The sequence below is a fragment of the Chionomys nivalis genome, chromosome 19, assembly GCF_950005125.1.
Source record: "Chionomys nivalis chromosome 19, mChiNiv1.1, whole genome shotgun sequence".
NCBI lineage: Eukaryota > Metazoa > Chordata > Mammalia > Rodentia > Cricetidae > Chionomys > Chionomys nivalis.
In genome coordinates, this window is record NC_080104.1 from 35,309,609 (window position 1) to 35,330,510 (window position 20,902).

General features: G+C 42.6%; 1 protein-coding gene across 1 annotated transcript in view; it reads left to right on the forward strand.

Moving 5' to 3' along the window:
• Slc9a2 (solute carrier family 9 member A2) overlaps nucleotides 1-20,902 on the forward strand; it is an 83,869-nt gene that overhangs the window by 32,367 nt on the left and 30,600 nt on the right. Inside the window, exons 2-3 of the mRNA XM_057751984.1 lie at nucleotides 1,896-2,359; nucleotides 11,656-11,906. Of these exons, the coding sequence (XP_057607967.1) occupies nucleotides 1,896-2,359; nucleotides 11,656-11,906 (715 nt within the window). The remainder of the gene's footprint in view (nucleotides 1-1,895; nucleotides 2,360-11,655; nucleotides 11,907-20,902) is intronic.

Genomic DNA, 20,902 nt, shown 5'->3' on the forward strand with positions numbered 1-20,902 from the left:
CAAAGGGCAGGGTCTCCACCCTCCTGCTTGCGCTGCAAAGGCAGAGCCACACACATTTGGTCATCAGAAGGGTGCTACAGAATCTGAACCCATTTTCCTTACTATGGTGACTTTCTGATCATCTTTATGCCAGTATTGCCTTCATCATAATCTTCTGACGTTTCCTGTTACTACCATGCTAACTTCAGTACAGCATCGTTGTCGAGGCTGTCCACTGTATCCTGTTCCCGGTTTAAATTTCACTGTCAAAATCGCCCTCAGAGTCCCCACCTCTTCAATCTGTTGTATTGAAATTGGGAGGGGGCTCATTCAAGGCACAGCTTTTTTAATATTATGGCTTGATTCTGAAATATATGAAAGGTCTCAGGATGATGTACTGTTGTCTTGCAATTATAGGCTCTCCTTCTTTTCCCTACCCCAACTTTTGCTCAGGTTCTCTGTATGTTAAAAGTACACTGGGCTCCTGCACAGAATAGGAGGTAGCTAACCTCCTCCTTCCTTTCTTGGGAGGCTTCTGTCCCTGTCTAAGAGTTTAGTCTTTGATGTCTGCACCGTCCTGTCTCTTTTTGGGTGCTTTCCTTAGCCAAACCTATCTCCTCTGTACTTACCTGGCTCTTGGTTGAGACTTGAGCCTACCTTGTACTGGACTGGAGAAATTCACAGATACACCCGTTTTGTCTCTTGTTCGGGAACTCTTCCAGATGGGGCGGTTCATGTGTATATATCCTTTATAAACCAGTTACTTAACACATCCTAATAAGTTGCTTTGGTTGTCTCTTAAATTAAACATATTCAGGATTAAAATGAAAAGATTAGAGATAAAGAAATTACTATTTTTTTTTATCAACAGCAGAGAAAAATGTAGTAATCTCAAAGATGACTTGTGACCCAACCAGTGTGGTGTCACTATGGAGGGCTTTGAGTCTTGATGGTCACTTTGGTTTTTTAAAAGCATCAAAGTTAACTCCCTACTAGAGTTTTGGTAGGATTAAATGAGATGAATGTCTGAAGATGTTCTGAGCAGAATTAAATTGTTTTCAGCATACCATTGCATTGTCTGGGGCTGGGGAAGGGTGGGTCCTTTAAGAAAGTGCTTGCTATATAAAAACACGAGGACTCAAGAAAACTCACCGGGTGTGTTGGCCTCTGCTTGCCATCTCAGAGCGGGGGAGGCTTATGGCTGTCTAGGATGCTCTGGCCAGATGAAGCCATTGCTGGGTAAATATTCTGTTCTTCACACAAAACTAAAGTAACAACAGCAACAGCAGCAGCAGCAGCAACAACAACAACAACAAAAAAAAACTGGTGAGGACAGCTCCCCCCTGAGGAACAACATGGCAGGGTTTGCCCTGACCTGCATAGGAACCTCCCAGGAAAGGAAGGAAGGAAAGCAAACAGCAACGCGATTCTCCATGGAGGATCCTGGTGTGTTTCTAACCTAGAGAACACCTGAACAGAAGCCTGTGCTAGAGAAAAGAGAGGGGACTGCTGATCGCAGAAACACAAGCAGACGTGTGTGGGGGCATTCCCATAAGCAGGTGTACAGCACACACAGGACCATCTCTAACACATACGTGCAAATTGCGTTATCATTCCATTTCCATAGTCCCAGTTTTTAAGAAAAATGCAATAAAGGTATAGAAACCCCCACATGTAAACAATGGGTATCTCTAGCATTTGATTTCTGGCTTAAAATTCAGCTTGTGTCTTAATGGCATTTCCTGCACAAATGTAAATAAGTAAATGTAACCTGCTTGAAGTGGGCTGTTTTGCAGTCTAGACGCCAATTACAGTGAACTGGGAGTATTTGAAGTTTGGCTTACTGTTTCTATGGAGACTAATATCCTTTCTCCCTAACTCCTGAATAACCCAGACTCTGTGCTTCTTCCTACCAGGTTTCCATCTCTACCACAAATTGCCCACGATCGTGCCAGAGAGCTGCCTTCTCATAATGGTCGGACTTCTACTCGGTGGGATCATCTTTGGAGTTGACGAAAAGTCTCCCCCAGCCATGAAGACGGATGTGTTTTTCCTGTATCTCCTGCCACCCATCGTTCTGGATGCTGGCTACTTCATGCCCACTCGCCCCTTCTTTGAGAACTTCGGCACCATTTTCTGGTACGCCGTGGTAGGCACACTGTGGAATTCCATCGGCATCGGGGTGTCTTTGTTTGGCATCTGCCAGATTGAGGCATTTGGCCTCAGCGACATCACGCTGCTCCAGAACCTGTTGTTTGGCAGCTTGATCTCAGCTGTGGATCCCGTGGCCGTGCTTGCTGTCTTTGAGAACATTCACGTCAACGAACAGCTCTACATCCTGGTCTTTGGGGAGTCTCTGCTCAACGATGCTGTCACAGTGGTGAGTAAAGGAGTGTCTGGAACATCACTGGGGACAAAGCTTCACTGACATCTTTAAAGCTTTCCAAGTTATTCACTGTAGAGTGAATAACCAACCAAATGTCTCTTGCTATGCATTAGCAGCATGATGCGATGTCAAATGTAGGGAAGTGTTTCCCCACGTGGCCAGGGAGTAGTAGATTCTATAGTAAACATCATTGACTTCCCTCTAAGTCAAATCATTTCAGATACTGTCTATCTAGAGAAAGCATCGGGCATACAGGCTGAGGGCGCAGTCCCCAGACTGTCTCTTGCCCATCTTCAGATAATAATTGCAACCCTCAGTTTGCTTGACATTTGTGATTTTTGACCAATGGGCTGTATAATGAGAGTTCCCACACCTCCTTCTTGTTGGAGTAGCTCACAAAGCTCATATACATTGGTTTAGTATTCGGTACTGGAAAAGATACAGAGGGAGGGTGTGTCGGGCAAAAGGGCATGAAACTAGCTTCATATCAAACCTCACGTGCCCAGCTATCCAGAAGCCTTCTGAATCTGTCCCTTTGGGTTCTTTTGACACAGGCATGATTGACTATGTCATTGGCCATAGGTTATTAATTTCACTTTCCATCTATGTCATCATGCTCCAACCATGAGGGTGGAAGATGAGAAGCAAAGTCTCAAGTGTTGAACTTTGCCTTGCTCTTTCCAGTGACCAGGTCCCATCTTGCGTAATCTGCCACTCACCAACCAGTCATTAGCTTGCAAAGACACTTGCCACTGTCGCTGAAGAAAGTCTAAGGATTTTAGCAACCATATGTCAGGGTTCAGAAAATTTGAATACATATTTCATAATATCAGAGCCCTTCATTTGGATGAATGATCTTATGTTGTGACTTTGGCATTCTTAATACACATTTTAATTAGTTACTTACATTTTATTTATTATGTTGTAATTAGCTCCTTGCTTTCATTTTGCACTGGGACCCACAAACAGTGTACAGATGGCACCATCATAAAATATAAAGCACAAACACAAGATTAGGGAGCATAAACATGAATGTGGCCATTGTATCTCTGATGGGTTACCTCTGTGATTATTTTAAACATAATAGTTTTTGATAATAATTCAGGGTGTCTCAGATCCCTGTGAGAAGTGATGCCATTAGTGTATATAATGTACAAAACATATACATATAATATATAGTACATATAAAATATATGCTAATTTACAACACTTGTGAGTGATGTTTACTAGGGAATGTTCTCTCTGGATGAAGCAATGCCATTAGTATTTATAACGTATGAAATACATATTTACTATCTGTTCATATACAATACTTGTGAAGTGACGTCTACTGGGGAACATTCTGTCTGGGGACAGTGTGACTGCTATTGATGTTTATAGAGCAATCTTTCCTCACATGTACACTTTCTACTCCCACTGACCCAGCACACCCCTGGTCCTCATCTTGTTCCCGTAAGCAAGATTTTTATTTTTACAAAGAACTATTTAATAGAAAGAATTATTCTACTTCTCTCTTAAATGCCACATACGGAGCCAGAAGCTCCTGTGACCTCAACTTTAGTAGCGGTTATTTCCACCTTGCCTTCTGAACTTGGACAAGGTTGGTGGCGTGGACAAGGAAGATCCTCCCCTGATCCATAGACCTTTAGACTGCTCTCCCTTCAGAGTTACAGTCAAGTTACCCTAAATTGGAGCCAGTTAATTGGCACCAGTGATACTTTACAAGTGGCAGGAATGGCAGCCATTAGCTCTTACCAAATGCTTCTCTGATGACTAGATCCTTAGACAACCTGTGGAAAAGGAATTGCTGCTTTGTAGGTGAGATGGAGGTGAACAGATCAAAGGTGCTGGCTTCACCTCCCTTTCTGCACTCTCCCCATTAGCTCTTACCCTTCAGATGTTATTCATGGCTCATTTGACAGTGAGCATGGAAACAAGCGTGGGTCTCCATTAGTTATATTTTATTGTAAAACAGATCCCTGAGCTAAACAAAAATACTTCTTTAATCTGGAAAGATGTTCATTAATTTCAGTGGATATTGTTATGGAGAAAATAATTTGATGGCTAATAAGTTATATCATGTTAGAATAGCTTCTAGGATATTTTTTAAGACAACAAGTTAACTTAGTAGCAAAACTTAATTCATACATTCTATTTAGTAAAAGTGATTTGCCATTAACTTTCAATATTAAATTTTAACTAGGAAACTGCATAACAGTAAAGACATTTATCATTATTCTATTTCCTCAGGCTTCAGGTATTCCACATTTACATGTAAATTTTACCCTTGCTAGAGGAGACTGTAGGCCTATGAATGTGGAATTTTTGGAGTGAACCATTAATGAAATAAGAACACTTGCTGGATTCCTTCTAAGGATGTCAGCAAAGTTAGGCTGGTTTCAGAATGATGTGCAATTCATATGGCCTTCCTACTGCTCAGAAAATGCCTTATCCAGTTAGATTTCAGGAAGAGATCTGGCTAATTCAGTATTCAAAGTGTGTAAATGCAGTGGGGGATACAGTGGCACATCCTGCACTTGCTCTAAGGATGCACAGCCAGGAGCTGTGCTGTAGATGAAGATGGATGGCTACCCCAGGGAAGGCAATGAAGGGACACAGAAAGCACATGGCTATGTGGAAAGGTGGAAGAAGCTGCTATATTAATTTCCAAAGCAGCTGTACAAGTTTGCATTCCCACCAGCAGTAGAGGAGTGTTCCCTTTACTCCACATCCTCTCCAGCATAAACTGTCATCGGTGTTTTTGATCTTAGCCATTCCGACAGATGTAAAATGGGTATCTCAGAGTCATCTTGATTTGCATTTTCCTGATGGCTTGTTCTATATTGCCTTCAGAAAACTGGGAATCAATGACCCAGCAATACTACTTTTAGGCGCATACCCAAAGAAGCACAATCATATCACAAGGACATTTGCTCAACTATGCTCATAGAAACATTATTTGTAATATCCAGAACCTAGATTCCCCTCAACTGAAGAGAATGGATAAAGAAAATGTGGTACATTTATGCAATAGGGTATTACTCAGCGGTAAAAAGCAATGTCATCTTGAAATTTGTAGGCAAGTGAATGGAACTAGAAAAAAAAAACCCATCCTGAGTGAGGTAACCCAGACTCAGAAAGACAAATACAGCATGTACCCACCCATAAGTGGATATTATACATAAAGCAAAGGATAACCAGGTTATGATCCACAACCCCAGTGAAGCTAGATAGAAAGGAGGACCCTAAGAGAGATACAAATGGAGGGTCCCAGGAAAGGGAAATAGTTGAGTTCTCTTGGGTAAATTGGAAGGGGATAAAAGGAGGGGGTGGGGGATGGGAACATGAGGGCTTAAGATGGCTAGGTTGGGGGAGGGATGGAAAGGGAGAGCAGTAAAAGAGTTATGGCATTAGGAAAAAAACTGGTGCTAAGGGAAGCCCCAGGAATCCACAAGGATGATTTCAGCTAAGACTCCTAGCAATAGTGGAGAGGGTGTATAAACTGGCCTTCTCCTGTAATCAGATTAGTGACTATACTAATTGCCATCGTTGAACTTCCATCCCATAACTGATGGAAGCCGATGCAGTGATTCACAGCCAAGCACTGGACTGGACACCTGGAGTTCAGTTGAAGAGAGGGAGGAGAGATCATATGAGCAAGTGGGGGATCAAGATCATGATTGGGAAAACCACAGAGTCAGCTGACCTGAGCTAATGGGAGTTCACTGACTCTGGACTGACATCTGGGAAACCTGCATGGGACCAAACTAGGCTTTCTGAATGTGGGTGACAGTGACAGTTATGTGGCTTAATCTCTTTGGGGGAACCCTGGCAGTGGGACCAGGACTTAACCTGGGTGCATGAACTGGCTTTTTTGAGCCCATTCCCTATGTTGGGATACCTTGCTCAATCTTGATATGAGGGGAGGGCTGGGTCCTGCCTTAACTTGGTATGCCAGACTTTGTTACTCCTCAAGGGAGGCCTTACTACCTTTGAGGAGTGGATGAGGAGTAGCATGGGGGTAGATAGAGGGGCAGGAGAAGGGGAGAGAGGGTGAACTGGGGTCATATGTAAAATGAAAAAAAGGCCCATAAATTAAAAAAAAAAAAGTGAAAGAAGCTCTTGCCCATAGCCATAACCAGTAAGTCAGAACAACCTAATGGTTTTCGATAGAAGACCATGACTTGGCTTGCAAGCTCCCTCAAAACATACACTCATGGAACATTAGAATTTTTTCCCTACCCAACACTTACCTGATGGCAAAGAATAAACTCCCTAAGGTTTCTCTCTCACAAAATTGGGCTAAATACCACACTGAGCAGCGCAGTGGTGGCACATACCTTTAATCCCAGTACTCTGGAGGTAGAGGCAGGTGGATCTCTGTGAGTTCAGGGCCAACCTGGTCTACAAGATTTAGTTCCAGGACAGGCTCCAAAGCTACAGAAAAACCTGGTCTCAACCCCCCCACCCCCCCAAAAAAAACCCAAAACAACACACACCAAACTGAATTCATATTAGGAATAACTAGAGTAATGGTGTAGACTATGATTTGTCTTCTACCCAAAGTCCTTCAAAGGACATTTTAGCAGAGACCATTCAATGAATTTCCAGAGGGTTCTCACTAGGAAAGGTTTCCAGAACTCGTGGAATAGGAAAAGACATGAAAACAGCAATCATGATGCATCACCAGGTGATGTGAGATTCCCCTCTGTATGCTATGAATACCATTGGTTAATAAAGAAACTGTCTTGGCCTGTGATAGGGCAAAAAAAAAAAATAGAGCTAAGAGGGAAAAACTAAAGTGGATGCTGGAAGAAAAGAGGTGGAGTCAGGGAGACACCATGTAGCCCTACCAGAGACAGTCCAGACAGAACTTTACCTAGTAAGTCATAGTCACGTGGTGATACATGAATTAATAGAAATGGGTTAAATTAAGATGTAAGAGTTAGCCAATAAGAAGCTAGAGCTAATGGGCCAAGTGGTGATTTAATTAATACAGTTTCTGTGTGATTATTTGGGAGCTGAGCTGCCAGGTGGTCAGGGAACAAACAAGTGACCTCATACAACAACCAGGGCTGAAGATTGAGGGATAGCAGTAAATCAGAGCAAGACCTTGTGATATCAACTCACCCCTTCCTATATCAAGATAAACTCAACTAGAAAGGCTAAGGGGAAGAAATCCTAGCTCAAAAGTACCCCAAAGCGTGAACAACATCTAATCCAGACGTTACAGACCAAACTCCCCAGGCTATTGTCAAAGGCTAAGGTAAATTAGAATAACGGGGAGGAATGGCACACAATTGAAAAAATTAAAACTGATTTTTAGTATTTTCACATTAATCCTTTTTGATATTTTTATGAAAATATTTCCAATCCAAAGACTGTCCAAGATCCTAAATATCAGAGATGTCCCAGTGTGTCCACAGTGGTCTATAACAAATTGACTTCTTCTCACAAGGTCATGGCTAATGTCATGCCTAGAATCTACTGCAGCCATTTAGTGTTTTAACACAGTTTCCAAAACATTCAAGGAGCTTTCTTGAGTGTTTCCTACTAAGCTACCTATAGATAAGGTTGGTAAAGAACAACCGTCTTTGAAGACAGATGTTAATGATGTAACTTGGTGGCAAGTTATCATGGGCTGTGGGTGGAATTTCACATAAGGTAGGGAAGCACAGAACATTGTGTATTCAATCTAGACTTGCAAGTCCCAGAATTATCTGAAATTCACAATATAAAATAATTATGCTTTGAGATTTATAACACAGGGGTCTGCATGCTCTTTTTCTGGGATGAACAACTGTATTTGCATAATTTCCTTTATACACGTACACTGAATCAGAACACATTTTAAATCCAAAGTCAATCATTTAACTCATAATTTTCACATATGCATATATGTAAATATTCATAACAAATAGACCTTAGGTCATATGACAGACTTGAGAGCACTCAGCCTTCACATTGGCCTATTATTAATTTATTAAAAGGTGTCACTGAAATTTTAATTTCTTAAAAATACACATCAACCTCTGGTCAACACCTGAGATACTTCTGTCATACACATATTTCATTGTCTACATGTACACAACATACACATTTGTATGCATGCATGTTCGTGTATGTGTATAAATTAAAACTCCAAATCTCTTTTCTGTATAAATTACCTCAGACAAAATTAAAGAATTAAACAGAAATGAACCATCTATGCAGTTATAACTAGTTGCATAAGATTAAATATAAAACAAGTTGGAACTTACAGAAACTTTTCGATTAAGTAGATACTGCTTAGACCTCACCAGTCCCTCCAACATGGCACTGGTATCTTTGGCAGCGAACTGGTCAAACTGGACTTTTGTCAATTGCCCAAGAGTAAAGCACCTGTGATTCAGCTTCTCTCTTTCAGTACTTAGAACAATATTTGAAGCAGGACACCGCTCTGATAGATTGGATGTGTTGAGTAGCTGGGAAAAACAACTTAGAAAGGGCCGTGACTGTGCTCCACTGATAACAATTATTTCATGGACAAGAACATTCAAGCTCCCGTTGCAGTCCCATCAGTGTGATAGGTGGAGGGGCGATGGAGGTGGAGCAGACTCCTTCTGGCTCCATCTGGGAAGAAGTTTCTTGCCCTATTAGTGGAAACATCATACTCCCTGGGAAGGCAGCCAGCGCAAATGGCAAAGGGCTATCTATGTGATTTGGGGTCCATTTGTATATTGCAGGTCAAAGGAAAGGACAATACCCACAGGCTGTAGGAATTCATAAGGGCCCTTCAGAAGAATGGCAGCTCCAGGAAGGCTACCTTGGAAGACAGTTCCCAGGGCTACAAACTTGCATTCATCAAGGAAAATTAAAGGAAAGAAAACCATAGGCAGGAATGGGGACATGTGGTGCGTTTTGTAGAATACTTGGGAAATTCTGCCCCTGACTTTTAAGGGTATTGTGAAAACCAGTAAATCATGAAGGAAGGGAGAAGGAGGGAGGGAAGGAGAGAGAGAAAGAGAGAGGAAAGAAGAAAGGAAGGGGGGCTGGAGAGATGGCTCAGAGGGTAAGAGCACTGACTGCTCTTCCAGAGGTCCCGAGTTCGATTGCCAGCAACCACATGGTGGCTCACAACCATCTGTAATGAGACATGGTGCCTTCCTTGCCAGCAGTACATTGTATGCTTAATAAATAAATAAATCTTTAAAAAATACATTTAAAAAAAAAAAAAAAGAAGAAAGGAAGGATGGAACAGAGAACAAGACCCACGTATATTGAGACTATCATGTCTTCCCAGAGTCAGGCAACCAAAGACTTTTACTCCTGGAAATAGAAAATGGAAAATCTGAATAAGTCGGGGAGACAGATGGAGAGACACGGGCTCACTGGTGCAGGCTGGAAACAAGCAGAGTAGAGTTGGCAGGGTTGAGGACTTAACTGTAGAATCTAGGTGGAGTTGGAGGAAGGCAAAACCCGAACTGGCCTATCATTGAACACTCTGGGGAAAGCCTCTTCTGAGACAATGACGGCTGCCACCTTTGTCTTTGGCAGTTTGGAGGCAAGAAATTTGTATGTCACCTCTTAAGCCCGGCCAGGCAGCAGTGTGACACAGAATTGCTACTGTACCGGATCCCGTAGCAAACTCATGGCTGAAAGTAGGAATTGCTGCGCCCACTAGGCAGCACAGAGGACAGAAATCATAATAAAGTACCCGTTGACCCCAAGGGGCTTGTAGTCCGGAAGAAAGGAGGAAAATGTGTATGCAAAGCACCTGTAAACAAGGTGGAGGTAGTCGTACGGCACATGCTGGGGCATGGGCTGCTTATCAGGAGGTGGCTGACTCATGTGCCCATGTTAAACCTTGAAGACCTTATCCAGGTCAGAAAACCTGTATTCTAACATTGCTTCTGACATTTTGTGTCACTTGACTTTAGAAAATTTTGGTTGATTGTGGCTTTCTCAGAAGCCAAATGAAGGTACACTCTAACCCTTGGGTCCAATGCCTTCACAAGTCGGCTTTCATAAATTCTGAATGCCCCCACAGTGGTAAAGTTCACAGTGAAAATAATTCAGGAGACTTGTTTGAGTTGAGCTTGACTCTCCATCTGTGGGGAAAAGCGATGAGGCTTCACTTCCTCTCCCATGTGACACTGGGGCTTCCACACATGGCTAAAAACATTGTCCAGGGAACATGAAGTGAGTCGAAGTTTTAATTAAATCAAGACTGCTGAAAACGAAACAGGAGTGAATTCGTTCATTTTCAGGCATAAAGTGTGTGTGTGTGTGTGTGTGTGTGTGTGTGTGTGTGTGTGTGAAGCTACAGCACACATACACCATACAGGCCCACACACCAAGTATATGTGGCCTCTTCATGTTAAGAAACATCCTTGGTATTATGTGCTTTTACAGGTCACCAGGCACACTGCATACGTAGGGAGAACAAGGTGAGATATAAGTGAAGATGGCTCTCCTGGGAGGAGGACTCCTTCAGTGGGGTAACTGCCCCAGAGGGTGTGCCCATGCCATGTAATGTCTCTATGGTAGGATCTTATCAGGCAGGCTGATAAGTTTCTGTATGACACAAGACTTCTGAGCAATGGCAATGGGAACAGAATAGGCAAGCAAATGGTTTAAAATATCCTTCCAGGTGGTAGCTGGAAAAATTAATGTTTTAGGGATAATTTGGGCGGTAGCTTTGCAATATGCTCTTCTTTACTTCTCAAAATAGTTTATCTGACAAGACACCAAGACACTTTTCGCTGAAGATTTTGTTTATTTAAAGCCACAGTTGTCTCTATGTGGCAAATTAATTATGCAGTGGTTTCCTGTGACATTGAACAGCTAGCTCCTTCTTAGAAAATTTTGACTATGCCCAGGGTGACCACAGGGCAAACTGGGAGGAACATTTCTGTTCTTTCTCATGTGTATGCATGTGTGCATGTATGTGGGTGCATATCTGTGCATGTGAATATATGTGGTGCAAATCTGTGCATGTCATTGTATGTAGGTGTGCATGTGGAGGCCCAAGATTAACACTGGGAGTCTTCCTCCCTCGTTCTCTGCTTTGCTTACTCAGGCAAGATCTCAAAGCTCACCCCAGTTTGATGGCCAGCTGGCTTCTGAGAGTCCCCCTGTCTCTGCCCCCTGCCTGGGGTTACAAACAGGTCTCCCTGCCAACTCTGAATTTGCGAGGGTACTGGGAATTCAAACAATGATGCTCACACTTATGTGTGAACAGCACTTCTCCACTGACATGTCTCTGGCTCCTGAGAGGCCAACGGTGGTGTGTTTTCTTATTCCCCTAGGTCCTGTACAACCTGTTCAAGTCATTCTGCCAGATGAAAACCATCCACCCCATCGATGTGTTTGCGGGCATAGCGAACTTCTTCGTCGTGGGAATTGGTGGGGTGCTCATCGGCATCCTCCTGGGATTTATAGCTGCCTTCACCACCCGTTTCACACACAACATCCGGGTCATTGAGCCACTGTTTGTCTTCCTGTACAGCTACTTGTCCTACATCACCGCTGAAATGTTCCACCTCTCAGGCATCATGGCGTAAGTGTTTCGCTGCTCACAGTCCTTGGGTCCTGCATTTCCTTGGACCTGTGCATTCGGGGCTATTACAGTTGATAGTGTTATTAAAAGGCTAGATTTTCTTACGCTGAGAACAACTAGAATTGGATTCTCCATAAACCTTTTGTTACAGGGAAATGAAAGTTCATACTATCCAAATTGAACGCTAATACAATCTGGAGCCGACACGGAACAGGTGCTAAAATTAACCCTCTAGTGTCCTATGAAATGCAACAATGAGCTTGACTGTTGCTCTGGATCAGATATCAGCATTTTAGGAGGCTGATCCCTATTCAGTGAGCTCTGTGTGGGAGGCTGCAAAATATTCCAGCCAGGTTGCATCGCCTAAACTGTCCATGGGGTTCTAGAGCCGTTGCTGTGGGCCCATTTGAATGCCCTAACTCACAGTAGGCTTGCTGGCAGCAGTTTAAACTCATTTAATACAGCATGCTATGGATAAGATCCTGCAATTTAATGTGGATTATTTTAAAATGGAAGTTAAGTATTTTGATACAGGGTTCAAATGATCTCAAAATAAATAATACTAATTTATTTATTAAAGATACAGTTACTGTTTTATTCACTCACTCGGGAGGAGGTTTTGAAAAGCTTGTATACGTGAGTTGCAGATTGCTAATATTTGGATCACACTGGCCTTCAAGGTGTTATCCTGAAGAAAACTAGTCAACGGATGGTTTCACTGCAAACAAGGGCAATATATGATGATTGAATTCTCTCTGTAGTCAATGAAAAAGACCTTAGGAATAAATAGCGGGATGCCTACTTTGCTTTTGCCTTGACATTCAGTGACACCCTGTAAGCTGTAGCCCGTGTTAGGGTGTGGAGAATGTTTTTCGGGTTTGCTCTGTAATGTAGGCCACATTCTTTTTGCAGTTTTCTCCCCTGACCTGATGTAGGTGGTGCTTTGATTAAAGAGTATCTGGCTGCATGCCTCTTAGCAACACTTTCATTTCAGACACAGATGGAGTCTGTGGTGCAAGGGGAGGTAAAGAGAAGTCGAACTCGTCATAAAAGCCACGAGTTAAAGGTTAGGTGGTTTTTCCGTTTCAAAGAGAACCTAAATAAAGCAACGCATTAATCCAGTTTGACCCAGTAATGAAACCTTCCTGGTTGCTATTCATATCACTGTGTGACTTCCAATGTCCCCACTGTTCTTTGAGCAGCACCATTGAAAATGTGTGATCAGCTAATTACAAGGGCTGCCAACAGCATACAGACAGGGCCCAGTGTCTAATTTCTCAGCAGGGTTATTCTAGACACAGGTCCGTAGGAACCCTGGATTTCATAATCTGACCATGGGCTATGTGCCTGTCACTTGTCTAGAACACTGAAAGGAGCCATAGGAAATTAGTCATTTTGTACAATGTTCAAGAGTGAGGATCCCTGAAGGTACTGAGTGGTTGAAAAGTCGCACAAGGGAAGAAATGGGTGTGGGAGCAAAGACCCGGATGCTTGAAGTGTGTTGAGCCTAATTCTCCCCAATTCTCCACCAACTGGAGACCAAATATTCAAATGCCCCGAACTTACAGAGGACATCTCATTCAAACTACCACGTCTACATTGTACCAAAATAATATACGGACTGGTAAGTACATAACTAAATAAGAGATTCTAAGAGATCAGAATTCTTGCACAGCACTGTCCTCTGGCATAGATAAATGGGCATATTTGCATCAATACATCAATTCTCTCACAAGTGGAGCTCTGTGTTCTAATGTGGGGTGGTTAGTGCACTGCTCAAACCCCTAGATGCTTCTCTAGGGTACACTCACAGGTACATTTGTGGGCACTCAATGTATGAGCTCCCAGGCTGTATCTACTCTACAGGTGTGCTCCCTAATCTTCTTCCATCCTTCCCCTCCTTCTATTGCCCTTGTGGTTCTCTGACTTGGTTCAGGAGCTTTGCCTTTAGCTGAATTCTGACAGCCTATCCTGGAATGTGCTCTTGGAAGTTAACAGGAGAGTCTGACTGGGAAGAAATTTCCTTCTACAGAGCAAAAGACTTGGCTTTAGGCTGAAAAGAAAACCAGATTTTCAGGGTGGAAAATCGAATTTGTGTCTTGGTTTGAGTGTTCTTGGGTCTTCAGAAAGTTTGTTGTTTCTGCTGTTTGCTGACATGAGGCTGTAGTTGGACAGGACACTCACTGACAACCACATTAATTACTATGTAATGGTGGGCTTCTGCCCTTCACTGGACATTCTTAGATTTAGATTTGAATTTCCCTTTCTGATGTTGCCAAACGCTTTGACACCTCATTGAATGTGGAAGCATTATTTCTGCCTGCTTTCTCCTGTATTTCCAGGTGGGACTTAGGTGTGTGTGTGTGTGTGTGTGTGTGTAAGACACATCTTTCTATGTCTAGGTGGTTCAGAGTTTTTTTTTTGTTTTTGTTTTTGTTTTTTGTGGCACTAAGCCTAAAGTTCAGGAAGGTTTTCATACCACCATCTACACAAGAAATGTTGTATATCGATAGCTCTGGACACTTTTTGTATCAAAGCAGCATTGAACGTGATGCAGAGGTGACTAACAGGTCTTTTAGGAACTAGAAAACTCTTGACTTCATGTAAGTGTTTGGAACTTTGTGCTCAGTACACACTCCTGATGATTTCCCACTGATAATGTGGGACTCACCCTTTCTTCTCAAGGACTTGGATTGATTCTTTGATGCTCTCCTATAATTGAATCCATTAAATTTCCTTTCATGGAAGTTTGTAATCTCCCTTTGGATACCAAGTTCTGGGCTTCAGCTTGTACCTCACATAAACCCCTCGGCTCTGATATGTGCATTGCCCTGCAGAGAAGTGTTTGACCTCTCTTGTTGCTTATAGCCCTCTGGAAAAGGGTGGCTCCCCCCCCCCCGGCTTTCAGGGATTTCAGAAATGCTTCATTTCTTGGAGGAGTTGATAGTCAGTGTTTTTTTATTTCATTTTAAATAGGTTAATAATTCCATAGAGTTTCTTCTCTGAAGAATACCTCCTAAATATTTTATATTTACTATTTCAGTTATTGTACCTGCCTTATTGCAGAAAAGTAGGAAGTGGTAGTTTTTAGTTTTACTTAATGAATGTGTACATTGAGGCCCAAATTCAACTGCATGCTGCCTTGGTAGGCTGTTACAGCTGTATCCTGGCTCTCTAGAAGCTGAGCCCGTCCAGTCTATGTTAAGAAAAATGGGGAGGAGGGAAGAAACATGAAAAAGAAAGGAAATGGAATTTCTAGAATGTAGGTGTTTCTGGAATGATGAGTTCAGGTCTGGTCTAGATGTGGATCCAGCCTGTGACTGAGCTGGTCACTCTTGCAGTGAGGACCTGTTCTCTCTTCTTAATCTCCTTTGTAGGGTTGACGTCATCTGTTCTATGCTTTGAGAGGAATGGGAAAGCTTATCTTTGTTTGCTATATTGTACTGGGTCTGGATCCCTTTATTAGTTGCTCAGAAGGGTTATGGGGAGTGAGAGATATGTTGTTGTGACAAAAAATAAATACAATTTATTTAGGAAAGTGGTGAAACTGAGCAGATAAAGGTCCCTAAAGGCCCTAGTCATGTGGGTTTTAGCTCCTTTAATTTTAGGTGGAAATGATTGACAGAACTGTGTTGGTAATTTGTTGGTTTACATCAGATCTAAAGTAGGAAGATTGAACTGGGGAAGTTTTGGGTCATATAAGCTAGTGATGCTAGTTTAAATGATGAATTAGATCTTTTCTAACTTTTCTGGGCTTTTCTAGCAAAGGATAGCATCTGTGGGCTGTAGCTGCTCTCTCCTCAGTCTTCCTTGTGCTTTGCAGCATCTAGGAGCTTACGCGTCAAGACTCAAGAACATGTCAAAATAATGTTAAAACCTAAGGAACACAGGATGCTGCAGGGTACTCCTAACGCATTGCATTAGACATCACAATCATGATGCATTTCAGACACAAAGAACATTTTCAACACCCGCAACCATCAGATAGAGGGTTGGCTGGAAGGACACAGCGACCAAGCCTGGGGCCCAAGATCTCCAATGTCGAATCCTTGTGCTTCTCCTTGGGTCTCTGTGCCTTACAATACACAAGAAAGCAAGGAGTTTGTTATCAATTTAGGTTTGTCCCTTCATTGATAGCATTCCTGGGTATGACCAAGTCCTTCAAAATCAGATGTCCCTACCCAAGTATAGTTGCTATATGGGATTCCTCCCATGGCAAAACGAGGCAGCAAATCAGGTAGACAATAGGAAAATGAAAACAAGCCCTGAAATATTCTGGGAATCTTTATGGGAAAGAGAAAACAAACAAACAAACAAAAAGCTTATTGTCTTTTCTTTCCAAGTTTGCTTCAACAATAGGGAAAGAATTTTTTTTTAAAGAGGAAATTTAAAATGAGAGAGAGCCGAGAATCATGTAAGTAAATTAAGATTTCTTTTGCATTCATTTCTGTGTTTCCAGTTGTTTAGTATGAGTTAGCTGAGAGATGCCAGCATTTGCATGGTTAGTTCTTCCTTCTAGTCTGTCTAATGTGGTGGCCACAACCACATGGGACTTTCAAGCCTCTGAAATGTAGAGAGTCGAAATCAAGTGGTACACTAAGAGGAAAACAAATGCCAAATGATTACTGCCAGTAAGAAAAGCAATTATAAAATATTTCATTAGTGACTTTTATATTAATTGGATGTTAGAATCACAATATTTAGCATCTTTGGCTATGAAAATCAGCACCACCAATTTGTGTGCAAACTGGAGTCATTTGGGAATAGGGAACTTCAGTTGAGGAATCGCCTCTATCAGATTGGCCTGTGGACCTATCGTGAGGCGGTCTACCTGGTTGATGTAGGAAGACCAGCTCACTGTGGACAGCGCCACTTCTGAACGGGTAGTCCTGGCTTGTGTAAGAAGCGAACTGAGGAAGTCACAGTGGACAAGCCAGTATTCAGTATTCCTCCGTGGTCTTTGCATCAGTTTGAAGCCTCTCAGGGGTTTAGATATAAATATCATCTACATCCCGTCTGGGTTGGAGCTGTCTCTGGAGATGGCTGTGACTCTTACAAGAATAAGCAAAACAGCAAAGTCTGTAGACTGGGCTAGCACCTATTTGTGTGAAATAAAGTTATAAAGTCACATAGCTTTCAATATTAAAAATACACTGTGTTGCCTCATCTTCTTAGATATAAAACAACATTAAGAACATTGGTTTCAGTTGCTTATGGACACAGGCACACGTGCCTCTGATTTCTGTGAGCTGGAGGTCAGCCTGGGCTACAGAGTTTTCAGATCCTATGTCAAAAGCCAAAACCAAATACAGGCCATTCTTCTCCTTTCCACTTACTTTCTAGATGGTTTTATTGCCAAGGAGAATCAAGGCTGGGTTTCAAAGCTGACAGCCAGTCTTCCTTCCCTGCAACCATACTTCTGATTCTGCAGGAGGCTGTACCAGCAGATGATGACCTCATCATCCAAACCCAAGCTAATTCGCCAGTAGGATGAAGTCAATAAATGTCATGCTTGACTGACTTAGGAAAATCAGTACATTGCATTCCCGTGGCGACATTTGTCTACAACAAGGTTTTCCTGGCAAGGTCTGATGACACCTCTGGGCTCCTTCAGTGTTGACACCAGGGCAGGTTTAGGGTACGACTGAGAATTCCACAGAGAGACAAAAAAAAAAAAAAAAAAAAGGAATGTTTGCCTGCTAAGTTAAAATGCCAAAATTCAGCAAACTTAAATCAAGAGCTGATTCTGCCTCGTCTCGTCTTCTTGAAGAACAGCAACATCTGTATAACAGGATAGTGCTGTCATCATTAATTTTGGATGACTTCTTGACTGTTCTTTGCATCCCTTGAGAAGAAAATATGTGTGATGTCACTGTTGTATTATGTATCAAGAACACTGAATTAAAGGAAATAACATTGCTTTCTATCATATAGAAAGTCCAAAGTGTAAAACAATATAATGAATCATAAATAAAATTTATTTAAGAAACAATTGTCTTTTCTTTCCAAAGATTGTTTTATTTTTTAGGAAATTGATAATGAACTAGACATCTACTTTCTCACTAGAACTTCCTAGAATGATGTTTAACTTTATCTTGTATTGATCGCTTGACTTCATGTAAACAATTTAAACCATAGAAAAATGCCAAGGATTTTATGATTTAGTTGTCAGACCCTAAACAACACAGAGCAGTGGTTCTCAACCCTCCCAATGCTATGACTCTTTAATATAGTCCTCATGTTGTGGTGAACCCTCAACCATATAGTCATGAATAATGAATAAAGCTGCTACTTTATAACTGTAGTTTACTACTGTTATGAATTATCATGTAAATACCTGATATTTCCAATGGTTTTAGGCAACCCCTGTGAAAGAGTCGTTTAACCCCCAAGGGGTCGCGACCAACAGGTTGAGAACTGCTGACTTAGAGTTGCAAGAGTGTTAGGGTTAAAATCTCAAATGACTCCCTAAAACCTATAGACTAAAGGCTTTATTACCATCCTATAGTAGGTGTTAAGACCTTCTGTAGGCGTGATTGAAAGAAAGGAAATTCTGAAAAGGGGATGGGGAGCTCCTGAAGAGGACACTGGGACACATGCCTCCTGGCATTTCCCAGCCACCACAAGGCAGCTGCTTAAACACACACTGAAATATTTTCCCAAAGGCCCAAAGCAAGAGGGCCAGGTGACCTGGACAAATCCCTGGGCCCAAATCAACATCTCTTCCAAGTTGTGTATCCCATGTTTCTACTGATAGACACCCATCTAACACAGAGAGTTGAGGCCTGCTCTTCCAGTGACCTATTGGGCACCTGAAGGTGATTACCTCACCTTGATTTAAAAGGCCTTGGTTTGCGTCTCATTTATTCTCTGCACAGAGAGGTCATGGCCTGGGGGACTCTGAGCATGGGCTGTGTTCCATGGTGAGGAAGAGCCATGTGAAGCTCCTCTGTATGCCAAAGTGCTCCTCCAACCCCTCTTTCTCTATTCCTCCGCTCTCCCTTTGCCTCCATCAAAGCTCTGAGTTTTCAGTGTTCCCAAAAGGTCTGGCCAAGTGGCTGAGCCTGCCTTCCCACGTGACCTCCCTCTTAATCCCTAGCTATCTGAGATAAGTTGAGTCATCTGGTGCCCTTCTAGCCAGGTGTTCCATTCAAAGAGGAGAACAAAGCTGTAAGAATAAGAGGAGCAGAAGCAAACCCAAGGAGGAGGATCGCTGGGTTCTCTGAATAAACAGACTCCCGACAAGGGCAGGTACAGGGGACATGACAGCAAGGACTCCCCATGTCCATCAAAACCTCTTTGTCAGTGCTGCCTACCTTTGTGCCGTGCATAGCTATTGGGTTATATGTATCTGCAGCCCAGCTGCTGGAGAGCAAGGGAGATTTATCCAACCAGTTCATATCAGGAAACGTTTCAGAGGAAGGACGGTGGCTGGCCCACCAGTTTGGAGGAGTGATTGGATCAAGCTCTATGGACCATCCCTGTTTCATGAAAAGCAAAGCCTGGTACGGGTGGAAAGCACTGATTTGCCAGTCTGCTAAGACTGAGACAACAACCCAGTCTATGACTCGGTGTTTATCAGTAGGGGAAATCACCTATAAATGAGGATGCTTTTCCGTGAGATCTTCTTGATAAAAGAAGAGCATTTTGAGAGGATTGGGGAAGACTAATGAAAGCCTCCAGGTTGAGATGTTGTGGGGTCTCCATGGGCCTGAATTCTGGGGAGAAGTGGAAAGCCGACTCTCCCATCTGCCAGGCAGGTGTCTGGGACTCACCTGGGGCTTGGTCCACCTGTGTCACTGGGTTATAATGAGTACAGCAGCAGATGTCCAGATCTCTTTTATGCCACTGTTTTGCATGCACCTGACAGTCTAACTAACGGTTCTGTGGGAGAAAAGCTGGAGGTCACAGCCCTGACTTGGCCGGCGCCTCCAGGGCTAAGGAATCCTTCTCAGGAGAGGATGTGTGGCTGGTAGCAGCAGGAAAGTGCCTGGTTGGAGACCGGGGGAGGGAGAAGGACTGAAAAACACAATTAGAACACAGTAGCCCTCAGATCCTGTGTTAGCCCCTGGTCCCCCTCTAATAAAGCTTTAAGTAAGATGATTCATCGCGAGTTCCACATATTTCTCCTTTGTGAGTCCTCAGGCTATGTCCCACTTACGCCCTTACAACTTTGGTGCGTTTAGAAATTACTCAGAATGACCCTTTTGTGTAGACACCCGGATTTTCTCCGATGAAGCAAGGGATTAACATCTTTCTAAGGATTTCCACAAATTCCGTGGTTCACAGACAGAATGTTCTAATACGCATGCCGTACACCGTAAGGAACTTCATAAAGCCACCATTCGAACTCACGTTCCCAGGACACACAAGCAACCATGAGAAAGGTTTGTACATCGGTACAAGGGTGTTATGGGGTCAGGTTCCATGCCCAGTGATGCATGGGGTATCTCACTACCATGCCCATGTGGCAGAATCTACTTTAATTTCTTTGTTAAGAGCAGACCAAATCCTTCAGGCTCTTTGTAATCTTACTCAGCGCTCTTCAACTAGAGCCATTGGACTCCATGGGCCTGCGATTCCTTGTCGCTCATCACACTGTAGGTAATGACTTATGACCAACCCTTTGTGTGATCCCACTGTGTGAATCCACATCTGCACCAGGTGCCGATGAGGGATATGCAAACACTGGTGGAACTTAAAAAATTATAAAAGGTAAAGTAAAAAATGAAGCAGGGGGGATATGGAGGCAGACAAGGTTCTGGTAGGAGTTAACCCACCATATACAGTAGTTAAGACCATTTATTTCATTTTTCGTATTTGACAGAAGGTCATTCCATTTGTATGCTTGTGACTTCCTCTGAAAGCAATTTTCATTTGCATTTGATAATATGTCAAACTCACTTTCTTTTGGTCATTGGGTTTCCTGGAAGAGACAAATTACTCTATAGTAAATCCATGCTCTGGAATATTTAATTCACTTCACACGAGTGAGC